This window comes from Anopheles arabiensis, chromosome 2, assembly GCF_016920715.1.
Source record: "Anopheles arabiensis isolate DONGOLA chromosome 2, AaraD3, whole genome shotgun sequence".
NCBI lineage: Eukaryota > Metazoa > Arthropoda > Insecta > Diptera > Culicidae > Anopheles > Anopheles arabiensis.
The window spans coordinates 16262031-16286973 of NC_053517.1; the positions used below are offsets into that span (position 1 = coordinate 16262031).

The 24943-nt window shown below is 48.8% G+C and overlaps 2 protein-coding genes and 1 long non-coding RNA gene across 9 annotated transcripts; all 3 read right to left on the reverse strand.

Annotated features, from left to right (window-relative positions):
- Window positions 1-1637: 1637 nt before the first annotated feature.
- LOC120898763 lies at window positions 1638-8722 on the reverse strand. 2 transcript variants are annotated; one of them, XM_040305059.1, is made up of 5 exons: window positions 8480-8722; window positions 7649-7909; window positions 7362-7559; window positions 7123-7290; window positions 1638-4048 (listed from the first exon to the last, which is right to left on the reverse strand). In XM_040305059.1, the coding sequence occupies exons 2-5, from the start codon at window positions 7907-7909 to the stop codon at window positions 2261-2263; spliced, it is 2415 nt and encodes an 804-aa protein (XP_040160993.1). In that variant the 5' UTR covers window positions 8480-8722; the 3' UTR covers window positions 1638-2260. The 2 variants fall into 2 exon arrangements, with proteins under 2 accessions (XP_040160993.1, XP_040160994.1); XM_040305060.1 differs by lacking the exon at window positions 8480-8722 and adding an exon at window positions 8091-8452.
- A 2022-nt stretch (window positions 8723-10744) lies between these two features.
- LOC120898766 lies at window positions 10745-12115 on the reverse strand. The gene is made up of 4 exons (XR_005738699.1): window positions 11677-12115; window positions 11530-11603; window positions 11157-11436; window positions 10745-11081 (listed from the first exon to the last, which is right to left on the reverse strand). It is a non-coding gene; the product is annotated as an uncharacterized LOC120898766 (long non-coding RNA).
- A 703-nt stretch (window positions 12116-12818) lies between these two features.
- LOC120898762 (myosin light chain kinase, smooth muscle-like) lies at window positions 12819-23670 on the reverse strand. Of its 6 annotated transcripts, none has more exons than XM_040305053.1 (9): window positions 23569-23670; window positions 16875-17995; window positions 16467-16797; window positions 16045-16377; window positions 14687-14961; window positions 13791-14607; window positions 13280-13720; window positions 13111-13204; window positions 12819-13031 (listed from the first exon to the last, which is right to left on the reverse strand). In XM_040305053.1, coding segments are annotated over exons 2-9 (3159 nt in total). In that variant the 5' UTR covers window positions 17741-17995; window positions 23569-23670; the 3' UTR covers window positions 12819-13029. The 6 variants fall into 6 exon arrangements, with proteins under 6 accessions (XP_040160987.1, XP_040160986.1, XP_040160990.1 ...); XM_040305052.1 differs by having other exon boundaries at window positions 23497-23640; XM_040305056.1 differs by lacking the exon at window positions 23569-23670 and adding an exon at window positions 23303-23469.
- Between the last annotated feature and the right edge of the window lie 1273 nt (window positions 23671-24943).

The following is a 24943-nucleotide window of genomic DNA, read 5'->3' on the forward strand; positions in this document are numbered from 1 at the left end:
TTCGATTCTGCGTAGCACTTCTTCTAAACGACCTAAAAGAGAGCTACGACACATTTTGTATGGGAGCTTTTTGACAATGCCTTAGAACAAAAGCAAAGCAATGGTTGGTTGTCCTAGGTTTGTAGATTTTTCCATGGTCCATTAATTGTACAGTCCCGGAGAACCAGGTTTCATTCAACATCGCGATTTACGACTGCAAAAAAATTGAGTCGTTCAGAAGCAGTGCAATATGAACATTTCTTTTCGATACATTTTTGGAGGATCAAACCTTCACATTTGGTTACTTGGATGGATACTCCATAGCAACAAGTTTCTCTAAGTTGGATGTCATTATATGATGCAGGATTGTCGGAGGCGCACCTTAGTGCAACTTCACTGTGGACACATTTCGGATCACCCGAACAGTATTGCTGACGAGATACATAATAAAACTTTTCTTCCTATGGAAAACATCAGCAATATGTGTTCCTGTGTTGTGCAGACTAGACTTAGTAAATTACCGAACTACCCGCAGCAATCCATTCAATACAATTTACATCCATCTAGTAACCATACGCCACATTTGCTGTCCATTTTAATGAACCTGCGTTTTTGCCCCCAAAACCTATGGAGCAGTTGAATGCTGTAGCTTTTCTCTTAAAACACAGCAAATTTTTACTAGCAGGAATTGGCATTGAATAATAGATACTTCTTTAACCGGAGCGAATGATTTTCTTACCTCGTATTCCCAAACTGAGGAAGCGCGAGGAAGCGAATACGTCCACCATTACGGCCGAGAAAACGTTTCGGCAAACGACCGTGAGTGATTTCGGACACTCCTGCAGCAGGCCTAGATCGCGAAGAAGGTTGTATAGCCGGGCACGTAAGTAAAAATAATACAGTATTGCATGGTACGGTGGAATAAAACACGATTCGACTCGGCGAGAGGCCATATGCGGATATTATGTGCGCTATGGCGCACTAAGCAGATAATACTCTGGCCAAGACAATTTTGTTTGTAGCGTGCTGATGCTACGGGAGCCAATAGAGTAAATTACTTTCGAAAATCAATTCCACTTACAGATTCCATGTATCCAATACTGCAACACACCAATAAATCCAACCTTCTTGGCATTCAAATCTTTTCAAGGTTCAAGTCTTCGACGTTTCGTACACATATTCACCACTGTTTTCTAGGAAGCTGCTACAATTTAATATGTCTGCTCACTGCAAAGTCTGAACACGGAATGACCTGACTGAAACGGCGTTCAGTGTTACGTACGTGCGTTTCAACACAGAGCCTACTTCGTATATCAGACTCCAAAATAATTCATACGCATCATCCCCTGGCTACTCAAGACGAAAGAAGATATAAAATTTGAACATGACAGTTAGCACCGTTCTTTTCTTCTTCGTTTTAATGAAACCCATCGCGTGTCGTCCTGGCACATTTCTAGACACTTGCTTAAATCCAGAGATGCACAAGACGATAGAGATTACGAATTGTGACGGAATAGGGGACTTGAACAGGAACCGCGATCACGTCAGTTGACATCAGTTGCTCCCCTGGAGTAGGTGTACAGAAAGTTCCGTGACATTTTTACTACAGGGTTCATATTTAAAAGTATTCCATTAAAACACTAATCACAACAGCATTCTCCATTTCGTTGAGTCATATTTTTTTTATTCGTAAAGATATGTACAACGCCAATCTATGTACTTTAGAGAGACATGATGCGATGTTTTTTGTTGTTGTTGTTGTATTAAAAATAATAATTTCTAAGCCACCAAGGTTTAGTTTCGCATAACGACCCACAGTGGTATGGAACGAGAACTGTAAAGCATGTTACGTATGGAAAAGAGGAATAAATTAACACATTCAAGCTCATCTCGACTCACACATCACAGTGTTACCTTGTAAGCTCGATCAAGCAGAGCAAAAGAGTACATAATATGAAACTGTAGGTGAGTTTTATCCAGGTCAATCAAGACGGACAGGAATTTGTCTTGCCACAGTAAGGAACGAGCGAAACCAGCAAAACAAAACAGCAAAATCAACGTAGTCTGCATAATTATTTACATTTCTCGTCGAATGTGTATCAGTTCCGACGTAAGACAAAATGTAACATAATAAAACCGTTGTGGAAAACGGATTCAAAATGAAAGCTATGAAGAGGAAACAAAAGTATAACTGCCACTCAGATTCTCTCTGTTCGCTTGCGTCTCATAAATAGGTCTAAAGAGCTCCTAACATGTATACAATTACTGTAAATTTATTTTCCTACTGGAGATTGGCTGCGGCTGTGCCGGTGACAGTCGCCGAGGTCGGCCCATTGAGCGACGCGTGCCCGTGCACCGTTTGGTTCACGCAGGACGTCGTCGTAATCGACTGGACAACGGAAGCGCTCGTACGCGGGTGCAAGCTCGCACCGCTGCCGAACGAAACTGGAATGGTTCCGAATAGGGTATGACCGTTGGTGATCGGTGCGGCAAGTAGCAGCGTGCGCGCTTGTGCCGTCGCCTGATGGTGCACGGGAACGGCGGCACTCTCGCCGTTTGCGGGGCTGCCGCCAGTGCCCCCAAACCCGTTCATCACGTTCTCCTTCGACGGCAAACTGCTGCCCTTTCGGGCGGTGCCGAATCGATTGCCGTTGGCGAGCGGTGGCGTCTCGTCGACAATAGTCACTGCTGCCGTTTGGCTGCAGTTCCCGTACAGGTACAGCGGTGCGGCAAGCTCTTCCAGATGACGCCCGTTCGTAACGGCCGCCGGAAGTGACTGGTTCAACCGGTACGTGCTCTCGCTAAGCATCGTGCCCAGGACCGATTTCTTCGCTATGCTCGGTACGGCTGGAGGGTGCACACCGCCCGGTAATGCACCCTTCTGCTGGGAGGAACGATTTTCGTAGAAGCTAGCGTTCGTGTCGCTGCCCATACTGTCGTCCATTTCCAACACGATCGTTTCGATTTCGTCCTGCGCCACGGGCTGGTTGTTAGTGAGAGTATTCTGTTCCTGCTGCATCGCGTTTCTGCCCTCCTCCTGCTGATCCTCCTCATCATCCTCCCTCATGTGCACCTCCGGCACCATGCCAGTGGCGAACAGCTCCTGTCCATCCTCGTCCTCCTGCGTGTGTTCCTCGTCCGACGAGCAGAGATCGATGCTGTCAATGATCATTGCACTGTCTGCAATTTCCGCCAGCTCTTTCCGCCGCTGCCGTTCCAGGCTGGCCGCTAGCTCCGCTTCCCTGATTTGCCGCTCGATGCCGGGCAACATTGCAATCTCCTGCACTTCAGCAGGCGTCAGTCTTATTAACGCCACCACAAACGGTCGGCAACGCTCCAGCAGCAGTTTGTTGTAGAACAGGAAGTTTTCCTCCCAATGCTTGCGGGACAGCTGTCGCCGGGGATGCTTGTAGTGCCGTATCGACCGTTCGCTCGAGTCGTCCGCCGCCCGTTTGAATGTCACGGTGCACCCGTTTGGTCCGCCACCCGTTTTGGGCTTCGCAAACAACCACTTCGGCAGCCGCCGATCGTGGGCGGCCAGCTCTTCCGACGAGCCACCCTTAAGCAGCCGCTGTCGCATTAGGAAACCGGCACCGGGCGGTAAGCTCGGTGCGAGACAGAATCGTTCCATGCGATCGAACCGCTCGGACAGGTAGTCCGCGGTGGTGATGGTTTTGGAAGTTTTTAGCATAAACAGTCCCAACGGTGACGAGAGCGGAATTTGAGCGCATTTGGCGAGGGTAACGACTTGGCGGGTGCGTCTAGGTACGTGGCGATGGTTTGCGCCCGGTGCCACCGTGCCACTGTCTTCCGTCTCGGTGCTGTTTGACTTCGGAACGGGCACGAGCGACGAACCGCTCGACGGTTCTGTTGGTTTTGTGCAGCGCAGCATGAAGTTCTGCGACAGGAAGCATACCATCTTTTGCTGCTCTGCTTGTGCACGGGCTTCCTCGTCGAGTGGCAGCTGCTGGTCACCGCACACTTCTCCACAAAAGATCACGTCATCGTCGTCGCTAGTGTACTCCAGCTCTGGATTGCTTTGCTCGCTATTGCAGGTTTTCTCGTGTTCCTGAAAGCATTCAATGAAATGGAGTCAGTCCAAGTACACACAGGTAGGAAAATAAATACCATTTTTAATGTTCTCGAGCAGCTAACGAGTTTCGTTTGTTACTTAGTAGTTAAACAGTAGTTGAACGGAGTTTAACAAACACCGTATTGCATCAAAATGATCGTTCGTTCTGCCTTTATCTTGTACCCTGACATGACCTGCTTAGCTTCAATTCGTCGTCTTCTTGCTTGTCGTTGCAACTGCATTTGGTTTGGACCAGACTCATCACTCCAGGACTCATGGAAGGGCTTCATGTTATAATATCTTCATTTGAACTAATCATTTTGAGTTTTGATTTGCAACTGTGTCGTTATTTTCTCAATAAGAAAATAACGCATTTTTTCGCGACCCTTTTACGAGTGTTACGCAATTTATGGATGGCCCCTCTTACCGTTCGGCACAGAGTGAAATACACAGCGATAAAAACTATTTCACAGGTGAAATATCTGTCAGGTAAAACATCAAAGCAACCAGCTGATGTACAATGTGAACAAATAACCTGTACAAAATCCAGACCAACTCCATCAAAGAACTTCAAAATCCAGCATTTCGTTAATTTTCTGTCAACAGTTCATCATGTCTTCCAATTTGTGAATGTTTCGCTGAAAAATATACTCTTTTTGAGTAATTTTCGAAAGCAAAAAATCGTTTGCGACCGTCCTACATTATTTGTAAAATCTCATATAAAATGTTGAAAGCACGTCAAGATCTATACATTACAACAGGTCGACGGTCCGACCTGTAGCAATGTATAGATCCGACCAGTATCCGACCAGTGTACTTTGACCGTATTAATAAACGATGCGCAATCTCAGATTGCGTATACATTCGTTTTATCAAAACACATGTCATTTCGCGTAGCCAATCCTGAGCTATAAACGTCATTTCCATAAAATTTCAGATTGCGCCAAGATTGCGCATAAATTTTCAAGATTATATGTCCGAGATATATAATTTTTTTTTTTGACAGATAAATATATCAAACCGATCCGTTTGACAGATAAATATATGCGCAATCTGAGATTGCGCATCGTCTATTGCTACGGTTAATTTGACTCTAAGCTGTCAAAGTTATACAGCAACTCATATTAAGTCCTTAGCAACCCTAGCTCCCTATGTGCCAATTTCCATAGCAATCTTCATCCATCATAGCTACCAAAATCAGAGCTAAGAATCCACCTGTAGTCTATCGAGGCACCTTGCAGTGAACGAAAAAATATTGGCGAATCTTTTTTGGACACTTTGGAAAACAAGCAGGTTTGGGAAACGGAGGAATAAACTGATTAGCCGCGTTCAGACACGGCATATTCTGCTAGAATATATCTGTCAAACGCACTTTTTCACTGAGGAAGGGGAAGTCTAGCAGTCTGTGACGGATCTTTTTCGAGCAATCCAAGCTATCCATCGCTGGATGGATAATACAAATATTTGCTTGCAATCTTTTGACAGGCCGAAAGAAATTTCGTGTTTTTTCGTCTTAAAACATTAGTTTTCGATTGCTTCCAAGTCCTAAATGTTGTAACGGTTGTATATTGTGCATTTCTTACAACAAGAATCCGTGTTTTACAATTTTTTTTGTTAAATTACGATAAATGTATCCTGCTATTTTGACACTTGTTTCTAGGGGCGTTTCGGCATGAACACTCCTGTCAAAATCACCATTTCCCGTGGTAACGTAAAATCGAGCAGAGTTCGTCGAATCTTTTTCGTCCATTTTTTGCCATCCGTTATAGGCTCGATGGCACGAATCTTTGCTTGTAATCTTTTGACAGATGCAAAGAAAACTGTTTATGGGGCCCTTCACGATTCTAGTCAGTTTTTTTGTATGGAGTTTGACAGTTGGATGTTGAAATTATGTAAACACTCCATACAAAACAACACATAAAACTAGCCTCCAATTTTCAGTCTAGATTATTCTAGCCTCAAAGCTAGAATTAGATTCGAGTACCTGCTCGAAAAAATGGCAAAACAAGGTGGAGTTTACCCAAGGTTTATTATAGAGATCTGGTTATGGAATCTAGAATCAAAATGTATGTAGTCCAGGCGGTCTAATAGCATGTTTTTTTAACCAAATTTTAACATCACTTTTTGACAGGACGGGTGAAAGCTTTTGCTCAAACGAGCTTTCTGGAGGCTTGACGAATACATAAAACACTCTTAAAACCTCCATTCAGAAGCAGAAGCGATACAAATCAGCCTTCTGAATTCATACACCTTGGGATAAGCCCACCTGCATATAATACCCACTTAGATAGCTGCTTGAAAACTGCTATACAATGCAAACGACAGGCTGAAATTTCAGCCTACTAACTTAAAACGGAAAGGGCCCCTATTTTAGTATTTCAACCCTTTTTTTGGGATCCCTGCGCTTGAGAGAACATTCATTTAAAGATTTTTAGTGATTTCTATTGGCTTTCAGTGACTTATTGATTACCCCGTAGCAGGATAGTCAGTTTTGGTCCATCCAGGGCTTGAACTCATGACTGGCATGTTGTTAAATCGTACGAGTTGACGACTGTACCACGAGACCGAACTTTTACCCACAACATTATATAATTAATACGATTTATGTGGAAAATTGGCAGATGTATGGTTTCAAATATTATAAAAAAGCAATTGTCCTTGTATTTGACAATTTTCGAAGCAAATTGAACGCATATAACGATCAATTTACAGCATATTTATTCAAGAGCCGCAAACGTGGTTGCCAACCAAATCGCAAAAGACTCTTCCATGACTAGTCACAGGTACTAGACTTGCCTCAGATGCCACCCAAGGTTCAAAGACTATCCTTTCCAACTCCTAAGCAAAGCGTTATTGCAGTACGGAACGATAACATGCATCTCTCAATTATCAAATAGACCACATATTGCAAGGACAGACTGAAGTATTGTCCAATATATCTACTTCCTGTACGCATTGTTGCGTCTCAACAGTTGCTACTGCGCAATTATTGGCGTACCCGTCCCCCTAAACGCATTTGATCTGAATCGAACGGGAGGACGGTAAAAAAAAAGTATATCAAGCCGACTTACCACCAGTGCACCGTAGGAATATAGCTCGGCATCACAGTTGTCGCAGAGATAGATATCGAAGCTTTCTGATATGACCATTTCCTCCTGGGTCGCCAAGCTCGATTGCGAGTTCGATTGCTTCGGCAGCAGGCACTTGCGACTGTTGATCTTCTGCTCCTGGTCGTACAGCTGCAAGGGAAAGGGGAGGTAGTCGTCAGCGGCTATCGCCAAAAACAAAACGGAGCACCTTCCCACCGTACCATATTTTCATTGCGAAACGTAACCAGCAGCTTGTTCGTGGCTCGCTCAAATAGGGACGTGGTGGAGTTGTAATTGTTGATGAACCGTAGCGCCGTCGGTTGATACTTCGCCAGATCGGAACAGTACCGCAGCAGGTAGACGCTGTGGTGGAAGGTGTAGCACACTACCACGATCTCTCGCATCTTTTGCAGCCAATTCTGAAAACGAGAAAAAGGCACAGCAAGAGTTGATCAGATTGTCGACACAGCGAGCGAGTGAGCTGGGGCGGGGGTAAAGATTCACCTACCCCTGTGAATGATTTCGGTCGTCGGAACGGTTTCGTAAACTCCAGATCGGTCGGCCACCATTCCGGCTTGTTGAACTCGGTCATCGAATGGATGTGGACGTAGCCGAGCGAGCACTGCACCATGAACGGGATGAACCGTTCCAGCTGCGGCTCGGTGATCTTCTGCAGTGACGAAGGGTAGCCGTCCGCGAACAGGAGCGGCAGGTTGGAGACCATATTTTTGCTGCCATCTTCTTCCACCTCGTCGGCCGTTTGTGGCATCTGTGGCGAATAAAAAAAAACACACACACACCCACAAGGGATTTTATCGTTAGTGCAGCGATCGAACACCCATCCGCCGTCGCACGGATTGGCCGCGAGCCAGGACTTCTACACCCGATGGTGGGCAGGGGTTGCGAACAGTAAGGGATGTGGGCAGGCACAGACAGGGTTTTTCGCTTACGAGCGGGGCAAAATGTCAACACAGAACCACCGCGACCGCCGCAGGAGGGGGATAAAAGTGCGTTGATTTTTCGTGTTCGTGTGCACAAAATCACAGTAATTTATAATACACTGCTCTAAAAAGGCCACAATTTGCGGAAGAGTTCCTCACTTCACTAGAGCCCGAGTATCGAGAATGGAATCTTTTTCCGTAGCATCACTCGATCGATCATCTCGCCTATCCTATCTCTTCGCTTCCAGTTCTTTCATACACCCAACAAGGCAAAAAAAAACAACCCTCACTGCCACAAAAAGCGCAGAACCGCGAGCAACACACACGCGCGCGCTTACTATCGCTAAAGCTGCTTGGTCGCGGAGTATTTCTTATTGCCTCCCGTTCGTCCAGCTCACCTCAGCCTCCTTTCCAGCACAGTTTCTCGTTCGGTGTGGCGATGCGACCCACCACCGTTCTGTTCCGCAGCACGATTCGCACGATACGTTTCCAAAATCCTTGCCAGATCTCTTGCTCACAGGCGACGGCGGCGACTCAGCATCGACAGGAGAGGACGGGACAGGGCGAGAGAAAATCCTCTACGCGCTCTTACTGGTGCTGCTGCAGCTGCTGTTATTGCTCTTATCCCGCAGTGCAAGTGACAGCGATTTGCGAGGGCGCGCGAGGGCTCGCACGCCATACAAGTTCACTGCTCCAGAGCCCTCGCATTAAAGAGCTTGCGAGCCTTGGAAGTGTCATATGAGCGAGACAGCTGTATGTCAAGTGTATGGCTATCTCTTTCGGGCAAGAAAAAAGCTCCGAAATGCAACGGTGTTGGTGGACAAAATTTAAATGGCCAAAAATTTTGACCACACACACTCTCTCTCCCGGTGCCTTCCCCTGTCCTCTCTTCCTTCAGGCCCCTTCCTCTTATTTGCGCGCGCCGCTCGCTTGTATGCGATAGCTCATCAGCTGGTACTGGTATATGGTAGGGTTGTAGTTGTATCTTGAATTGGCGATTGGTACATATATATGTAGTGTATTTGGTTTTACCTGTGACCTTGACGATGCGAGAGCCGATCAATTCTGGTTTTGAAGCAATATTTGTGCTATGCTGGTGGGTTGCCGTTCCGTGCCGTTTCCGATGTGGCCATTTGATCGCCATGTCGATCAACGGTTATGAAGCCAATTTCAAACGAGCGAAAGTGAAGGAATAATTCCGTACCGGAAATTTGATTTTTTATCAAGTGTTGATCTCCAATGTTGATCTCAACCCGATGTAAGCTGGTTTTAACGGCCATATGAGATAATGTACTCATGTGTTAAAAAATGTCGCATTTTTTTTCTTTCCTGATTTTCCTGAAAATTGACCCACAATTCAATACGATTTGACTATTTTCATTGATTCCTCATACAACGCATGGAAAGAGGTAAACTGGCTTCGCCAATTCATTTATCTCCGCTCCCAACCATCCATCACCCGAACCACCCACAACCTCATCATTCCATCCACATGCAACGACATTTCCCTCTTCTTTAACAGCAAAGGTCCCAACCGAAGCTTCTACAGACTGCTGCTTTCCATTTTCCTGTTTCTTCTTCTTCTATTTGTCGTATACCTGGTCATGCCAGCCAATGCAAGCTTTAGCGTCTTTTTAGTACCACACACCCGGCTGGCCAGTCCTTACTACGAAGGGACGGTCTATATGAGGCTTGAACCAATGACGGGCATGATATTATCATCCTTTATGTATCCACATTAATACAAAATGTGCGACAAAACAACACATAAACGTCGTTCAACAGCTCTTTGGTTTATTTCTTTTAAAACATGATTATATAGCCACCTACATAAGGAAGAAGAAGAAGAAAGCCACATACAAAAACACACGCATTTCCGGTGGGAGGGGGGGAAGGTGGGAAGGGGGGAGGAGGAGGAGGGAGACAACGGCCACACTCTGTTCCGTGTCAAGATTCTCTATGAGGACATCACACGCTGACAGTGCCTCTTTCAACGGTGAGCCCTCAGGATCGGGCCGTGATCTGCGCACATCCTTTTGAACGTGTCACCAACTGATAATAAAACGTTAGAAACGGACTCTCTCACCCGCAGGTACCCATCTTCTACCATCTGTTACACATTTTTTGACACACCATGAACAGCTTCCTTTTGTCTGTCTTTGCGAACGACTATGGGCTGGATCGTTCAGTACCAGGGATAGGACATGGCCTACCCATCGCGAGTATGGTGCGCTACAAGTTGGTGGATCTGATACCAGCTTAATTCAATGTAATGATGGCAGCATCCTTGCTGTTGGGATTGTAAAACACAAGACGAGGCAAAACGACATGCGCAATCGAAATGCAGTCCGCAAACATCCAGACAAAATCAACTAGTGAACGTGCATACAAACCTTCAAACAAACTAAATATATGTCATCATGTTTATTCCCCCTTTAAAAATGCGTAGTGATTTATGAGAATATAATCTAGATTTATTTATCTTAAATGATGTGTAAAAGCCGCACATACAATAAATATATAAATAAATATAATATATAAGTACAAATAAATAAATAAATAAATGTAGGCTTGGTTTAAGCGTCTAGCAGGGAAATATTCTAAACTAGAGAAGGATTTAGTAGCAATTTAACTTGCGAGCGAGGGGGGAGAGGGGGGGTTCCTTTTTGGGGCCCCTCAAGACCACGGGGCCCGACGCGGCCGCTTAATTTGCTTAGCGCTTATTCCGCCCCTTGACACACACGCGCTTGTCAAAACACTTAACTTAAAATTAGGCATATCGATTTATGCCTTAAATCGTACTTAAGTCTAATCTTAACCCACTTGCGCACATCTACACGACATCACCATAATAGTCTTATCTTGTTAATTCAAATTTTTAATGTTAACACTTCGACGGTCGCGCACACCACTGAACACTAAGAACATCGTAGGCCGCTGGGGATGAATGTTTGTCGCCTTTTCGAATTTTCGTCAGCAGCCTGTTCGATCGCAGTTGACCTGAGGAAAGATAAAACATTAGGTTTAGAGACAACAGATTTAGATGTAGCGATAGTGCATCTAGAAGGAACTCACTCGTGGGGTTTTTTCTCCTGCCAGGACCGCAATCAGTATTTGACCGCAATCAGTAGTGCGGTCGGTTCGGTCCTGTTGCTGCTGCAGCTATTGTGAGGCAGAGGATAATGATTGAATTTCTGTCCCGAACGTTGTGAACAAGCGCTCGACACCGTCTCACGGCGCAATCGGGGCACCCGGTGCCGGCTGGGTGTTGTGCTGGTAGAGCCCGACTCTTCGCCGTACAGCTTCCGGAGGATGTTCTTAAATGGTTCCTCGTTCCAGGATAGAGGAAAATTGGCTGCAAAAAAGGAATAAACACCGTGATTAGCATCCTAATCCCTAGCTTCACCCAACAATCTTTTTCTTCTTTCGTGGCCCACTTACAACTTACCGTATCATACACAATCATACACAGCGCACAGTCGCAAACACCTGCCGCAGGCCCATATCGTTTCTGCATTATATCTGCAAGTTAAAAGAGGCCATATTCTATTAAAATAATGTTTCTTAATCATGGTAATCGCTGGATAACACTTACCCGTTGTCTTGTGCTGTGTTGTTCACCACACCACTTTCCTACGCCGGTACATGCACGTAACGCTTCCGACAGAGCCAGCACGCATTGGGCAGGACTTCAACTACTTACTTTAGCTAAAATGGCACTTACTTACGTAAAATTAAGAACTTAATTATTAAAAAACTTACCGCACTTGATCAGCCAACAACACTGTTTACGTTTTTTTACACACACAACCTAACTTCTACGGTGACAGCAGCCGCCGAGCACCAACACAACGAAAGCAGTCAGGCGAGACGTCAGACGATCTTAGGCGAGGGGTAGGAAGGAGATCGGTGGTGAAGGACGTGAAAGCTCAGCTCGACAGAATCGCTATAGGAGGAAGCGAGGCAACTAGACTAGACTAGAGAAATTAGAGCGAGAGGTACCTCACCAACCCTCGCATTGTTTGCCGGGATGTCAAAACCCAAGGTGTGTACAATATTTTCTTTGTTAAATAGCCAGTACTAGTGATGTGCTGTATGGAGCGCACCCGCGACTCCGATCCGACTCCGACTATTGGTAGTTCGATTCCGACTCCAGCAAAATGGAACCACTAGATCCACCCGGAGTCGGAGTCGTTCGGAGTCGTCCGGAGTCTTCCGGAGTTGTCCGGAGTCGTCCGGAGTCGTCCAGAGTCGTCTGGAATCGAACGACTCCGAACGACTCAGGATGACTCTGGAAGACTCCGACTCCGGGCGACTCCGACGACTCCGAACGATTCCGAACGACTCCAGACGACCCTGACTCCGGGCGACCCCGGACGTCTCCGAACGACTCCGAACGACTCCGAACGACTCCGGACGACTCCGGATGACTCCGACTCCGGGCGACTCCAGGCGATTCTGGACGACTCCGGGCCTTTTCGGACGACTCCGAACGACTCCGGATATTGTAGCGCGTACCTACCTTCCGGAGACGATTCCGAATTTATCGGAGTCGGATCGGAGTCGACTCCAGATTTTTGCCAACTTTACCCATCAGTAGCCAGTACTCTTCATTGCTGCGATGTTTCATGTTGTTTAAATTATTTATTCCAGTTATAGGCGAAAGAACTCCGTTGGAGCCAAAGCCTCTATAAACTATTCAAACAACAACATTTATTCCAGTTAACTCACAACGAATGCGTTACAGAGTTCGCTCTAACTTAGTTGCTTTATTGATGTAGTAGTTTTTGTCTGCATAGTACACGTAGTATATAGGTAAAACAATAACAATCAAACATTTACGCTTGTCATCAGATGCTTTCATTTGGTATCGGAAACACTCAACAAACTGCTGCTGGACGTACTGTTGGCCGTGCTGCCCGCACTATAGATCGCATCCTGATGCCAGCTCTGTAACGAAAGGGGAAAAGGCTCGTATTGTTACCCGTACCGATCTCGACGTCACACCTCAGGTCAAAGCAAAACTCACATTCGGGGTTGGTTTCGCGCGGCACTACCGACACGCGCCGGGAAGCGGATAAGTTTGCCATCCTTCCGAGGGCCCGTATGGCATTGCCTGTTTTCTGTGGACGGTATCAGAGGGAAGACGTTAGACAAACGTGTTGCGCGTGAAAGCACCACCCGCCTTTTTCGCTTACCTGCCATTTTCTACGGATGATGAATTTTTTCAACTTATCCGTCCGGATCTGGTTCACACCAACGTTGTCGCCGCCCTTGAGCGAAAGCCACTCGGACTGCAAACACTGCTGGGCGGTCAGCCGCTCCTCCTGGCGGCCGCGCAGCAGCCCCGCAATGAATTCCTTCGCCTCGTCCGACACCAGATCGAACGCCTCGTCGTCAAAGTCGTACTCGGCGCGCGTAATGTTGCTGAACGTGTCCACGTCGTTGTCGCCCATGAAGGGCGACAGGCCGGACAGCAGCACATAGCAGATCACGCCGATGCTCCACATGTCCGACTGTACGCTGATCGGTTCGTAGTTGATGATTTCCGGCGCAATGAACTCGGGCGTCCCGAACAGCACACGCGTCGGGCTGGACGCGCACAGCCGTTGCGCCAAACCGAAGTCGATGATTTTGATCTGCAAAAGCAAGCGGAATGTCTCATTCCCTCCGCATACCATACCATACCTCCCCTATGACGGCTCATACCTCGTGGCTCGTTTTGGTGGCGCACATAATGTTCTCCGGCTTCAGGTCCAGATGCACGATCTGGCGGCTGTGCATGTGCTCCACGCCCTGGCAGATCTGGCGCACGAAGATCACGCAGTCCTTCTCGGTGAGCGTAAAGTCGTCCGCGACCACGCGCTCGAACAGCTCGCCGCCGGAGATGTACTCCACCACCATGATGATCTCCTTCGGCAGCTCGAAGGTGGCGAACAGCCGCAGCAGCTTCGGATGCTCCAGGCTCTCCATGATCGCCGTCTCCTGCCAGACGCGCTCCTTGTCCTTCAGCCGGATGCACTTGACCTTCTTGGCCGCGAGCACGGTGCCCGCCTCGCCCTGCCGGGCAATCACCTTGTACACCACGCCGAACCGTCCCTTGCCCACCTCCTTCACCACCTCGAACTGCTCGTTAAAGTCACCGCCGGAGGCGATCGTTAGCGTCGCGGGACACGCCTGCTGCTGGTGCTGGCTGTTGCTTTCGCCACCGTCACCCTCGTGGTCGGCGTATCCGCCAGACTCGCCGTTGCCGACGTCGCTGCCGAAGCTTGCCCCGCTCGAGGTGGGACTGGCGGCCAGCAGGCTCGTGCGCGTCTCCGACGTGCCGTTGATGCGTTTGGCCTCGTGCTGTGCCGTTACCGGTTCGCTGGCCGGTGTCGGATGGCTTGTGCCGTGCACGTTCTCTGCCCGTATTCGAAACCGGTACGAGCCGTCCGGCTGCAAGCTGTCAATGACACAGGAAAACGAGTTCGGCACACGCTTGACGCAGATCCAACGGTCTTCGCCATTCTGTTCCATCTCGATCCTAAAGGGCAGTCGATTATTAGTAGATTCCCAAAGCGCGCGCACACACACACAGATATCCTGCACCACAGAGCACTTACACAAATCCAGTTATGGCACTTCCTCCATCGTACGGGGCAGGATTCCACGATACGGTCAGGGCGGTTGGGCTAAGCGGGGCCACTGTCGGCCGTCCGGCAGGCGGTTCCGGCGGTGACTCGACGCGCAAACACATGGACAGCTCCGTTTCCGGGCAGGCCTTGTCGAGCTGGATGCTATACTTACCGCCCTGAGCCGGCTCGATGTTGGTTAGAAGCAGCCGGGTGCGGCCCGGTAGATTGCTCGTGCTGGCATTGCTATCGGTGATGAATCGGCCCTAAAATGATAGCGAAGCATACATATTTATGATACGCCCAATTTATCATCACGCTTCAAATTATCTGTCTGTATGGTTATGTGTATGTGGGTATGGTTTGATGATAAGGAAAGTATTAATAAACTTGTAAGCTTCCCGCTCACAATCCAATTCGAGCTCAGAAATAGGAACTAAACGACATTTTCACATACATCCTCTAGACGGCTCTGTGGTCTATTGGATAAACGCGTCAGCACCTACAAGACCGGTTGTATTTAAATTCCTAGTTAGTGTCCTCACCTATTGTGGCTATTCTATAAAGTTGGGTTTTTTTAAGGGTCCGAATCAATTAATTAAATTTTAATGGCCCACAGGGTAAAGCCCTCCAGAAATATTCTGGATTCTCAGTACTGGGAAAGATGTCCTTGGATCTAAAAGAATCGATCCATATTTGGTCTTGTTTGCAAAGCGCCGGCGTCTGTGTTCCCCATTATATCACAACACTGCCCAACTATTCAACTGTGTGCTTGATCAAAATCTTCTAGGGTATTATTGATCAATTTGTCATTGAAAATTAGTCAACAAAGTCGCAGCAGCAACCCACAAGTAGCAGCAGAGCCGTGTAATCGCTGGAAGCAGAGCACAAATCAAACACCATCATAAATATGGAAATTCTACCTCAAACCCACAAATTACACGGACTTCAAACCCAAACAGACTCAAACAACAACAAAAAACATCTGTAAATCTGTGTACTGTTTTCCCACGTTACCAGCTGCAAAGCCCACGTACACCCGAGATAGAGATAGAGAAATCAGTAGGATTCGTTTGCATATTTTGCGCAACGAAACCAACCACCATTACGCCCGCGAATGCGTGTTTGGTTAAGATTAAGATTAGCCTCCTCGATTGGCGGCGATTGGCCCGTAGCGGCCAATCCGGACGGTAGAGAATAGTAATCAATACGCCCTCGCGGGCTCATGATGTCGCCCCTTTGCCGAAACCATGATCCGACATGAGAGATATCGAGCTGTTTTTGGGCATGCAGCTGCGCGCGGTCGGTCGCACAGGATAGAAGACAGCATTCCAGCAAACTTTGCTTACCGATCGCTTCCAGCGCAGCTCGGCCGATGGCTGGCCCTGATAGCAGGCCTCTATGATCACGTCGTCGCCCTGCAGTACCACCTCGTCCTGCAGGCAGTGCAGAAAGCGCAGCTTCTGCTGACTGCCGCCGTACCGTTCGATTTCCCGCCGTATTTCCTGCCGCTCGCACGCACCGACGTACGCCTTCGGCAGCACGCACAGGTCGGCGTACGCGCACAGCTGGCCCTGCCGGTCGCTCTCGGTCGAGGGGATGCAACACTTTACCTCGCCGCTCTGCCGGTACGCACTGTTGAATATTCGCAGAATGTTCGCTCCATCGTCGCGTGACTCAATCTGTGGAAAAGGGGGGGTGTGAATGGAAACAAACGAAGGTGTAAGCCAACACAAGATGCCAGGAGGGCAAAGGGAGCACAGTGACGCACCGAAAATCCTTTGGTACCGCTGGTAATTTCCATGCCCCGGACGTACCACCGTACCCGCATGTCCGGCGGATGGACACACGCGCAAAACTCCACGTTGTCGCCCTCGAGCGCGATCTGCGAGAGCGGGAAGCGTACGAAGCGCACCGGCGGCCGGTGATCGCAGTCCATCGGTGGCGGCTGCTGCTGCTGGTCCAGCTCGAGCACGTCCAGATAGCAGCTGGAGGTAAGCTGCTGCTTGGCCGCCTCGATGCAACACTCGTACAGGCCGGCATCGTCCAGGAACGGGTCCTTGAGTCGTAGTCCAAACTTGCCATTACCGTGATCGATGTACCTGCGGGATGGGATGAGCGTGTCTCCCCAAGGTTAGTTGCATTCGGTTTCTCCTGGACCCCGCAGCTCGATACTCACGCAAAGTCGGTCGAATCCTTCACCGGGCGGCCATTTTTCTTCCACGAACACTTGACCAGCTCGGCACACTGCAGCTCCAGGCTGAGCTCCACCTCGGTTCCCTCCGTGACGGTGATCACCTTCGGCAGCTCGTGCACAATCCGCGGTAGCTGCCCGACCGGTACCGACCACTTCGGGTCCTGTACGTCGATCTCCGCGGACATCACCTTCATGCAGCCGTCGATCGTTTCCAGCACGCACGTGTACGTGCCGGAATCGCTCGCCTTCGCCTTCTCCAGCACGAGCGACACGTTGCGCTGGCTGACGCTGCGATGGAATATCCGGCCATCGTCCAGCTCGCGCCCGTTGTGAAAGCAGCGCACGGCCGGTATGGACGGTGCGTAGTACTCCGCGTTCAGCACGATGTACTCGCCGACCTGGGGCGAATAGTCGTTGATGTGGCGGTAGATGCGCATACTGCTCGCCGCCGGCTCGCTGTTCCGCTTCACCCGGTTGATCGTGCGGATCTTCTCGAGCACCAGCAGCTCGATCGTGCGCTCCACCCGGCCACTCTCGTTCTCGATCACCAGCTGGTACGGGCCGGCATCCTTCGCGCTCACGCACTGGATCTTCATCGTGCACAGTGAGCCCTTGCTCTGGATCGAAATGGTGCGCGAGGGTGCGAGCAGGGCGCCGTTGCGCTGCCAGGCCATGGCCGGCGTCGGGTAGCCCTCGATGATGCACTGAAAGATAGCCGTCTCGTACTCGTACACCTCGAGCTTCTGCGGCACGTAGATAAACTTGAGCGGCACGGTGGCGCACGGTTCACCGGCGGCTGCCCGACCGCACCCGGCGAGCGCTGGCTGGTTGATCGCACCGCTGGCCATTTCGCATCGAATTCTTCTACTTCTACTGCTGGAACGTTGCTATCAACTTCAAACACACACATTAACACTGAGCTTGAAACATCCACGGAGCACAGCACCGACGTTCGCTAAGGAATTCCGCCGCGTGTGACACTTCACTCCACCCTTTCTCAAGTTGAGCTCATCAGTTTGCTATTAGATGCGTTGACGATGATTCACTGACACAGTCACGTACACAGCATTACTTCGGGACCACCATACTACTGCATTGCGTTGCTGTAAGATGTTCAGTATGAGTTCAACTCCTAAGCTCCAATGCCACTGCTGCCTTTTGTGCATTGTTCCGCATTTGCGTTCCCGTGAACCCCTTGCGTACGTGTCCCTGAACGTGGAACCTCAACACGTTGGTGACATTCAACCTTCCGATAGCTTATCCACCTATTTGGGCTTCACCATCATCGGCACAACAGAAGAAGGTCGTACTTTATGGATATCGCTGACGGGATGGCGGCAGGCGACACGAGCTCTAGGAGCTTTCGCAGATGAGAACCGTGCGATGCGGTAGGGAACGGGAGGGTTACGGAACGGTCCTGTCATGCGTGTACAATGACATTCGCTCTTTTTGGAAGTAGCAGGGCTCTTAAGTCAATGTCGCGGGCGCTTGTTGGGAAATACATTGCAAGAAACGACTGATCGTACGCACGAGATAAACGGAACGCATCGATCGCGCAAGGATGATGAGACGTTTCCAAGGGAGCATGGAGATGTTGTGTCTTTAGTGTGATGTATGGAGATGTTTTGTCTATTCGCATGATATGATAGTTTTAAGTGCACGCATGTAGAATTGAACCCCGATGACCGAATGGGGATTGAGATAGTTCCATCAAGGTCGTACCGTAGATCGATACCCATCCGGTACAAGCTCAAAAGCCAACTCAGTTTTAATTGAACTCTCTCGTGTCAGCCGGTGTAAGCCTGGAGCTCGAGATCGAAAGTGTTTCAATCAATACCACAGAGAAAAAATGTATATGAATGATGCGTAGCTCTGATTCAAGAATCTGAAACAATCATCAAAGTAAATCGTTGAAAATGAACCTCAAATTTTGAGATCCATGAACTCTCAAAGACCACTAAATATTCAAAAACCATGACTCAAGATTTGCATATCTCAGAATTTGCAAAGACACATCTTTAAAGATTTCTGAATCTCCGAAGGTTGATAAATGCTTAAAGGTATCAGAAGGTTTGCGAATCTATGAAGTTTCATAAATCTTTGGAGACTCCTTCCGCGATTCGAAATTCAAATCACTGAAGACGTAAACAAATGAATCTTAACCAAAGATGCAAGAAACACAGCACGAAAGTGTATTAAAGCGCCATTTAAAAATCAATCCACCAAACAAAGCGAAATCCAGCTCATTACCAAGATTTGAACTCAGGACGAACTCGCTATTACTAACTCACCAACACACACACACACACACACACACACACACACACACACACACACACACACACACACACACACACACACACACACACACACACACACACACACACACACACACACACACACACACACACACACACACACACACACACACACACACACACACACACACACACACACACACACACACACACACACACACACACACACACACACACACACACACACACACACACACACACACACACACACACACACACACACACACACACACACACACACACACACACACACACACACACACACACACACACACACACACACACACACACTTCACATTCGCGTACAATAAACAAACAATTCAAAATAAACAAAATAATCCATTTTTGTACAAAAAAAAAATGCCCCGACCAGTTCTTTCCACACACCAATTAAGGAACTGCCGTCCGACCAACCATCCAGCCAACATCTCTCGCTTCTCCGCTAAACTACCTCTTTATAGCACACACGGGCCATATAAAGACCAGCCGTTGCCCGCCGTTTTGGCCGCACTGGGGCACGCAAATGGCTTTAATAAAATTTCACATTTCACGTCGTGCCAGCGGTGTTGGCGACAATGGAATTCCAAATATGTTAACACGCACTCGTACCGGGGAACGGGGAACGACCCGGGTTGGTAGGAGACGGTGAATCGATCGACGGAGGCGAGACAAAATAATCGCGAATGAAATGACGTTCGACGTTCATAAATGGATAAACGCTGTGAAGGTGTCTTGTCATATTTGTCGTTTTTTCGTAAGAAAAAGGGACATTATGGCAAATATAATACGTTAAAACCACCATCTCTTAAGAAACTAGTGGCAGCCACACTGAATGATGGCATCAATTACTCATCGCACATGTTACAGCGCATTAGTACGCAAAACAGTAGCGCACGCGGGCTGCCCGACACGAATGCAACGATGGCGCACGGTTGCGACCTTCAGGTGGTCCTCCCCCTTTGTACGGCCGTACGGTAGTGCTACGACTTGCGCGTTCGAATCCGTGGGCTCCGTACCGTTAACTTGTGTGCAGCCTTACCTGCGCCCCACAGCTGACGCGCGGTGGCGGCGGCCGTTGCACATTCCCGGCAAAATTCTTTCTGCCCACAAGGTTTCGTGGCTTACGGTGGCACTTAAGTCACTGCAAACACACACACACACACGCGACACAAGCTTTCTCAAGGAATATCTCTCACTACACGCCTCGCCCAGTAGACGATGATCAATGTTGCTTGTCGGCATCACGGCGACGCGTTTTGCACGCCAGAAACGTGTTTTGTATATGCCCCGGAAAGGGAATAATCGACGCGAGCTACACACCAGTGAAAGCGCCCAGCGATAAAAACCTCCCGCACCCCCGTGGGTGGCAGTTGAAGGGAGTTGTAGTAAATTGCGCAAATAAAAACACATCAACTCACACATACACACACTACTTGTCCGCTATGCACGTTAGACGGTTCAGTTCATCTGCTTAGCACAGCTGGGGGAAAGAATAACACACCGCCACTAGGAAGGTTTGCGCCAACTTTATTTGCGTATGATCGGCAATACGCCAAAGCCCGTACACGTAAAGCTGAGCCTCGAACTCGAACTCGTCAACCAGGCCGCCTGAAGGCTCTCTACTCGCTGTTCCGTTCGACAGAAAACCGCGCAACACAATACCCGCAGAAAACGGCGGCACATTGTCGCTGGAATGGAAAAATAACCTTGCGTAAACCGCAGTACACACACACACACAGACAGACACGCAGCGAGCGCAGTTGCCCTTCTTGTGTGTGTGTGCCCGTCACCGTCCTCACCACAAGCGCGCCCGATGCCCGCACTCCCCCTCCCATTCCAAAGGTCATACGAGCCCATGCTCACGGCGTGGCATCAGACGGCGCGCGAGGCTTCACCGAGAAACGTCCCCAGCCACCGGCTGGGCACATCCGGCCGTGGGCCCCAACCCTGCCAGGCCACTTGTTTACACTCGTCCCGATCGAACTGGCGCTTCCGGTGGCCCTTTTCGCCGCCGGCAGCACCCGTAAACGCGTGTTTTGCTAACAGATTGCCGAACTGCAGCAGCGAAAAGCCTTCGGGCCAGAGGCGACGAACCCGCGGTTTACTGCATGGCACCACCGACACCACACTTACACAAACACAAAAATACACAAACACATGCACACAGCTACAAATTGGCGTATCTTTTCGCGCGCCCTTGTACACCCTTTTCCCATCGCCACGCTGCAGACCACCGTCCTCCGCAGTTTTTGTCAGTTTCGCTGTCTGCGCGCGCGCGCTCGTTCGACCTCGCGATCTTCACGATATTTGCTGAACGCCACGCGGAGATCTCGATCGGAGGCGACCACGGCGACGCACTGCGGCTTGATCGTACTTTGCCAACAGGGTCGTAGAATAAGGGTGCTACGGCTGGTGCTAATTAGTCGCTCCAGATCTCGACGCAGATTGCAACGATCTGTGTCCTCTGTACACACACACTGGGGTCGATGGCGAGCCCCTGTAGCAGTCTCTGGTGCAGTTGTTGCTGCACACGGTCGAGCTGCACGTAACGGAATGATTGAAGGAACCGATCACCATCTGGCGAAGTTGGTCTGGCTCGGGCCCGTGATAGGACCGCGTCGCCAATCTTGCTCTCGATCTCGACATCTAATCGATCGAAGCGAGCGGAGACTAGAGAGTGATGGAGGGTTGGAATAACACACAAGAGACGGCAACTGAGCTATCGTTTGAGCGTTTAAGAGTGTGTATGTGAGAGAGAGAGGAAGATAAGGATGGCGAGTTGTAGTGAGAACACAGGTGAAACTAGACGGGAGATCTTGTTCCCCAAAATGTTACGCGCTCCACATGCCTTCGACTACGGGAGAGATGCCCTAATCCAGGGGTTAGCAAGTTACAGCTCGAGAAGCGTCCGAGTCGCGCGAACCTGTTTGCAATTGAACTGTGATGAGAACATTGTTATTGCACTTCTCAAGATTCAACCTCAAGATTTCAACCAAAAGATTTCCACCTTCTACAAGATTTAAACGTAAAATTTCCAAAATTTAGAACCAAGTTGAATTAACCATGTTTAAATTATTAATTGCTTTGAATCGTTTTTGAGGGATATTAAGGTACAACTGGTTCCTATACCAATTGTTACGGACTGCTCGGGGAGAAATGTTTATGTTATTTTCAGGATTTTGACGATCGAAATGTTTGCAATAAGTACTATAAACCCCTGAACACTTAGCTTATTCTGTCCTATGCGAAGGTTTATTTTATCCAATGTTGAAGACGTGAAATAATCCTAATATGATCAGTCAAATTGAAGTAAAATACATAAACTTGGAAAAGTTCTGCAAAGAAGCAAATTTCTTTGTAATGAGCAAAAGAATAAAGCGTGTTGTATTTAGGAAGGTGAAAGCTTAGCAGCAACAAACGCGACATTTGGATCTTTCGTTGGAATGCTTGCCAACCTCTGCTGTAATCGATCCTAAAATGCTGAGGCTGTGAGGCTCTCAATTGTTCACTTTAGTAATTGTAGGCACCGTTGCTGATATTGTCTTTGGTGGCATCTTTTCAACTATCTCAAACCGTTTGCACTTTATCTCTCTCTTTCTCTCTCTCTCTCTCACACACACTCTCTCTCTCTCACTCGCTCTCTCTCTCTCTCTCACACACATACACACACACACAAATTCTCTCTATCTCAAAGATCGATACGCATGCGATATCGCATTATCAATTGAAGCGATTCGTCCAATTCGCTACATCCGCCACCAACTGATGAGCTGTCAGGGTCTCGCAATTAGAACTATTCCGGTTGATCGGTTTTAATCATTCGCACACTAATCAGGCTGCCCCGTATGCGCTCATGCCGCCACGTCCCTTTGCCAACCCCCGTCTCCGCCGTTGCACTAGAGCTAAGTAGATTAGCTCAGTTGGCAGCAAACTGCGCGTCAAACAGCACCTTGTACCCTGCAAATGCCTTGTGCGCTGTGTGCACCTTCACCGCGAGCAACTAACATCACACCACCTGGTGACGGCAGGTGCCACCTGAAACTAGAACCGGCAATTTTCGACACCTTAACACCTCGCGCAATGGATAGTTACGGATGATGGCGGCGACGGCAACGACGACGACAGGGCCCGGACCGGTTGGTGAAAAAACCGTCCGACCAGCCGCAAATGGGTAAAGGGCCGCACGACAAAATTGCGCGATCGTACGCACGCACGACCTTCGGGGCGGTTCGTGTCTTCGGGCCGCTACACTTTATACGCGCGCGCGTGCGCACACACTCACGCACCGTTTCCTGCTGCTTCACTTTGCCAAAGGGCGTTAAGGTGTGCCCGTACTGACTCACGGAGGCTTTACGTACCCGCGGGCAGCTGAGTTCGCGTTACATCCAAGCTTGCAACGTCCGACGCGATCTGCGGACGAACAGCGACTGTGCGTCTTCCCAACTGGAGGCGCCATCGCGTTGCGGTGAGCACAGGGCCGTGAAATGGGCACACATACACCCTTACCCCCAAGCACATACACCGACAGCGAGAGTTGCTGGATGTAAAAGGGGGCAACAAATGCCATTCGGTCGATCGGTCGCTGTGTTGTGGGTGCCAAGCGGCTCCAGGCAGCACGGCAGCAGCATCGCTCGATCGCAGCGCGTCTTGCAATAGGCGGAAGGGGAGGGGGTACAAGGGGTACAAGAAAATTCAATTTCGTATTTAAATGTACGGCCCTAAACACTTCGAAGCGCCATTTCGGACGTCCTTTCACAAAGTAATTCTGTTCGGCTCGACGCATTAGACGTCCAGCGCCTTCTTGCGCATTGGACCGGATGAGAGCGAACCAGTGACCCGGTTTTGCGCTTTACGATCGACCATCTGCCAGGATGTGAGGGAAGAGCGGGCGAGAAGTGCTGAAGGACGTTCTGCTGTGGAGCAACAAAACAAAAAAAGAAATAAACCAACGGGTTCGGGCGCCATCTACCGTACACCCCCCTATGGAGCGAAACCTGTTGTACATCTGGAGGGGTGGGTGGAAACGTAGCGTGCAGCATCCGCAGTCTTGCGGTCCGCCGTGACTCACCAAGTCACTTTCGTTTCGAGTGTTTATCTCACTCTCCTACAAAACTCCTTTCATGGAATGAAAAAGATTGTATCATTTTGCTGGTGCAAAACCGCAACCGCCGCCGCCCCATCGTTCATGTGATGACCACCACCACCACCACCCGTCCTAGGTATGTTGTGGGTTTGTTTCTTTTTTATTACTATTTTTGTTGTTGCCGCTGGCCAGTATGGCGTGGGTATGGTAATATACGAGGGCATCGATTCAATGCTAATGGGAGCGTGTTTGCCGGAAAGGGGAGGAAGTGTTTATGGCGCTCGGAAGTCACACTGAGGCACGGGAAGGCGCGAAATGTCGATGGTTTTTTGGGGTCATTTATTTGGTAATGTTATCGCTTTGACCGTCAGTGACTTCCAGGCTGGAGTAGGGCGTTGCGACATTATGCGTGAGAATTAATGTGTTGAAGGAGAAAGAACGGCAAAAAAAAACCATAAGAAAAAAAGATATGGTTTCGGTTATTAGTATGTTTGTGTTTTTCTTTTTTTTTCCAACGTTTCGATGGCTGGAACGAAACGCGAATTTAAATATTGCTTTATTTCTAACACTGATACGAGATACGTTACGCAGAGCGGTGAACATATGATGATTCATGGCAAAAACCCAAACAATTCTCGTAATGACGAGAC

Excerpts from the sequence above, each read along its gene's own strand:
- LOC120898762 (XM_040305053.1), bottom strand. The coding sequence starts at position 17,740 with ATGGCCAGCGGTGCGATCAACCAGCCAGCGCTCGCCGGGTGCGGTCGG. Across the intron at positions 16,798-16,874 it reads AAGGATTCGACCGACTTTGC|GTACATCGATCACGGTAATG; the intron begins GTGAGTATCGAG and ends CCCATCCCGCAG. Across the intron at positions 13,205-13,279 it reads TCATCCGTAGAAAATGGCAG|AAAACAGGCAATGCCATACG; the intron begins GTAAGCGAAAAA and ends TACCGTCCACAG.
- LOC120898763 (XM_040305059.1), bottom strand. The coding sequence starts at position 7,909 with ATGCCACAAACGGCCGACGAGGTGGAAGAAGATGGCAGCAAAAATATG. Across the intron at positions 7,291-7,361 it reads CGTTTCGCAATGAAAATATG|CTGTACGACCAGGAGCAGAA; the intron begins GTACGGTGGGAA and ends TTTCCCTTGCAG. Across the intron at positions 4,049-7,122 it reads ATTCCTACGGTGCACTGGTG|GAACACGAGAAAACCTGCAA; the intron begins GTAAGTCGGCTT and ends GAATGCTTTCAG.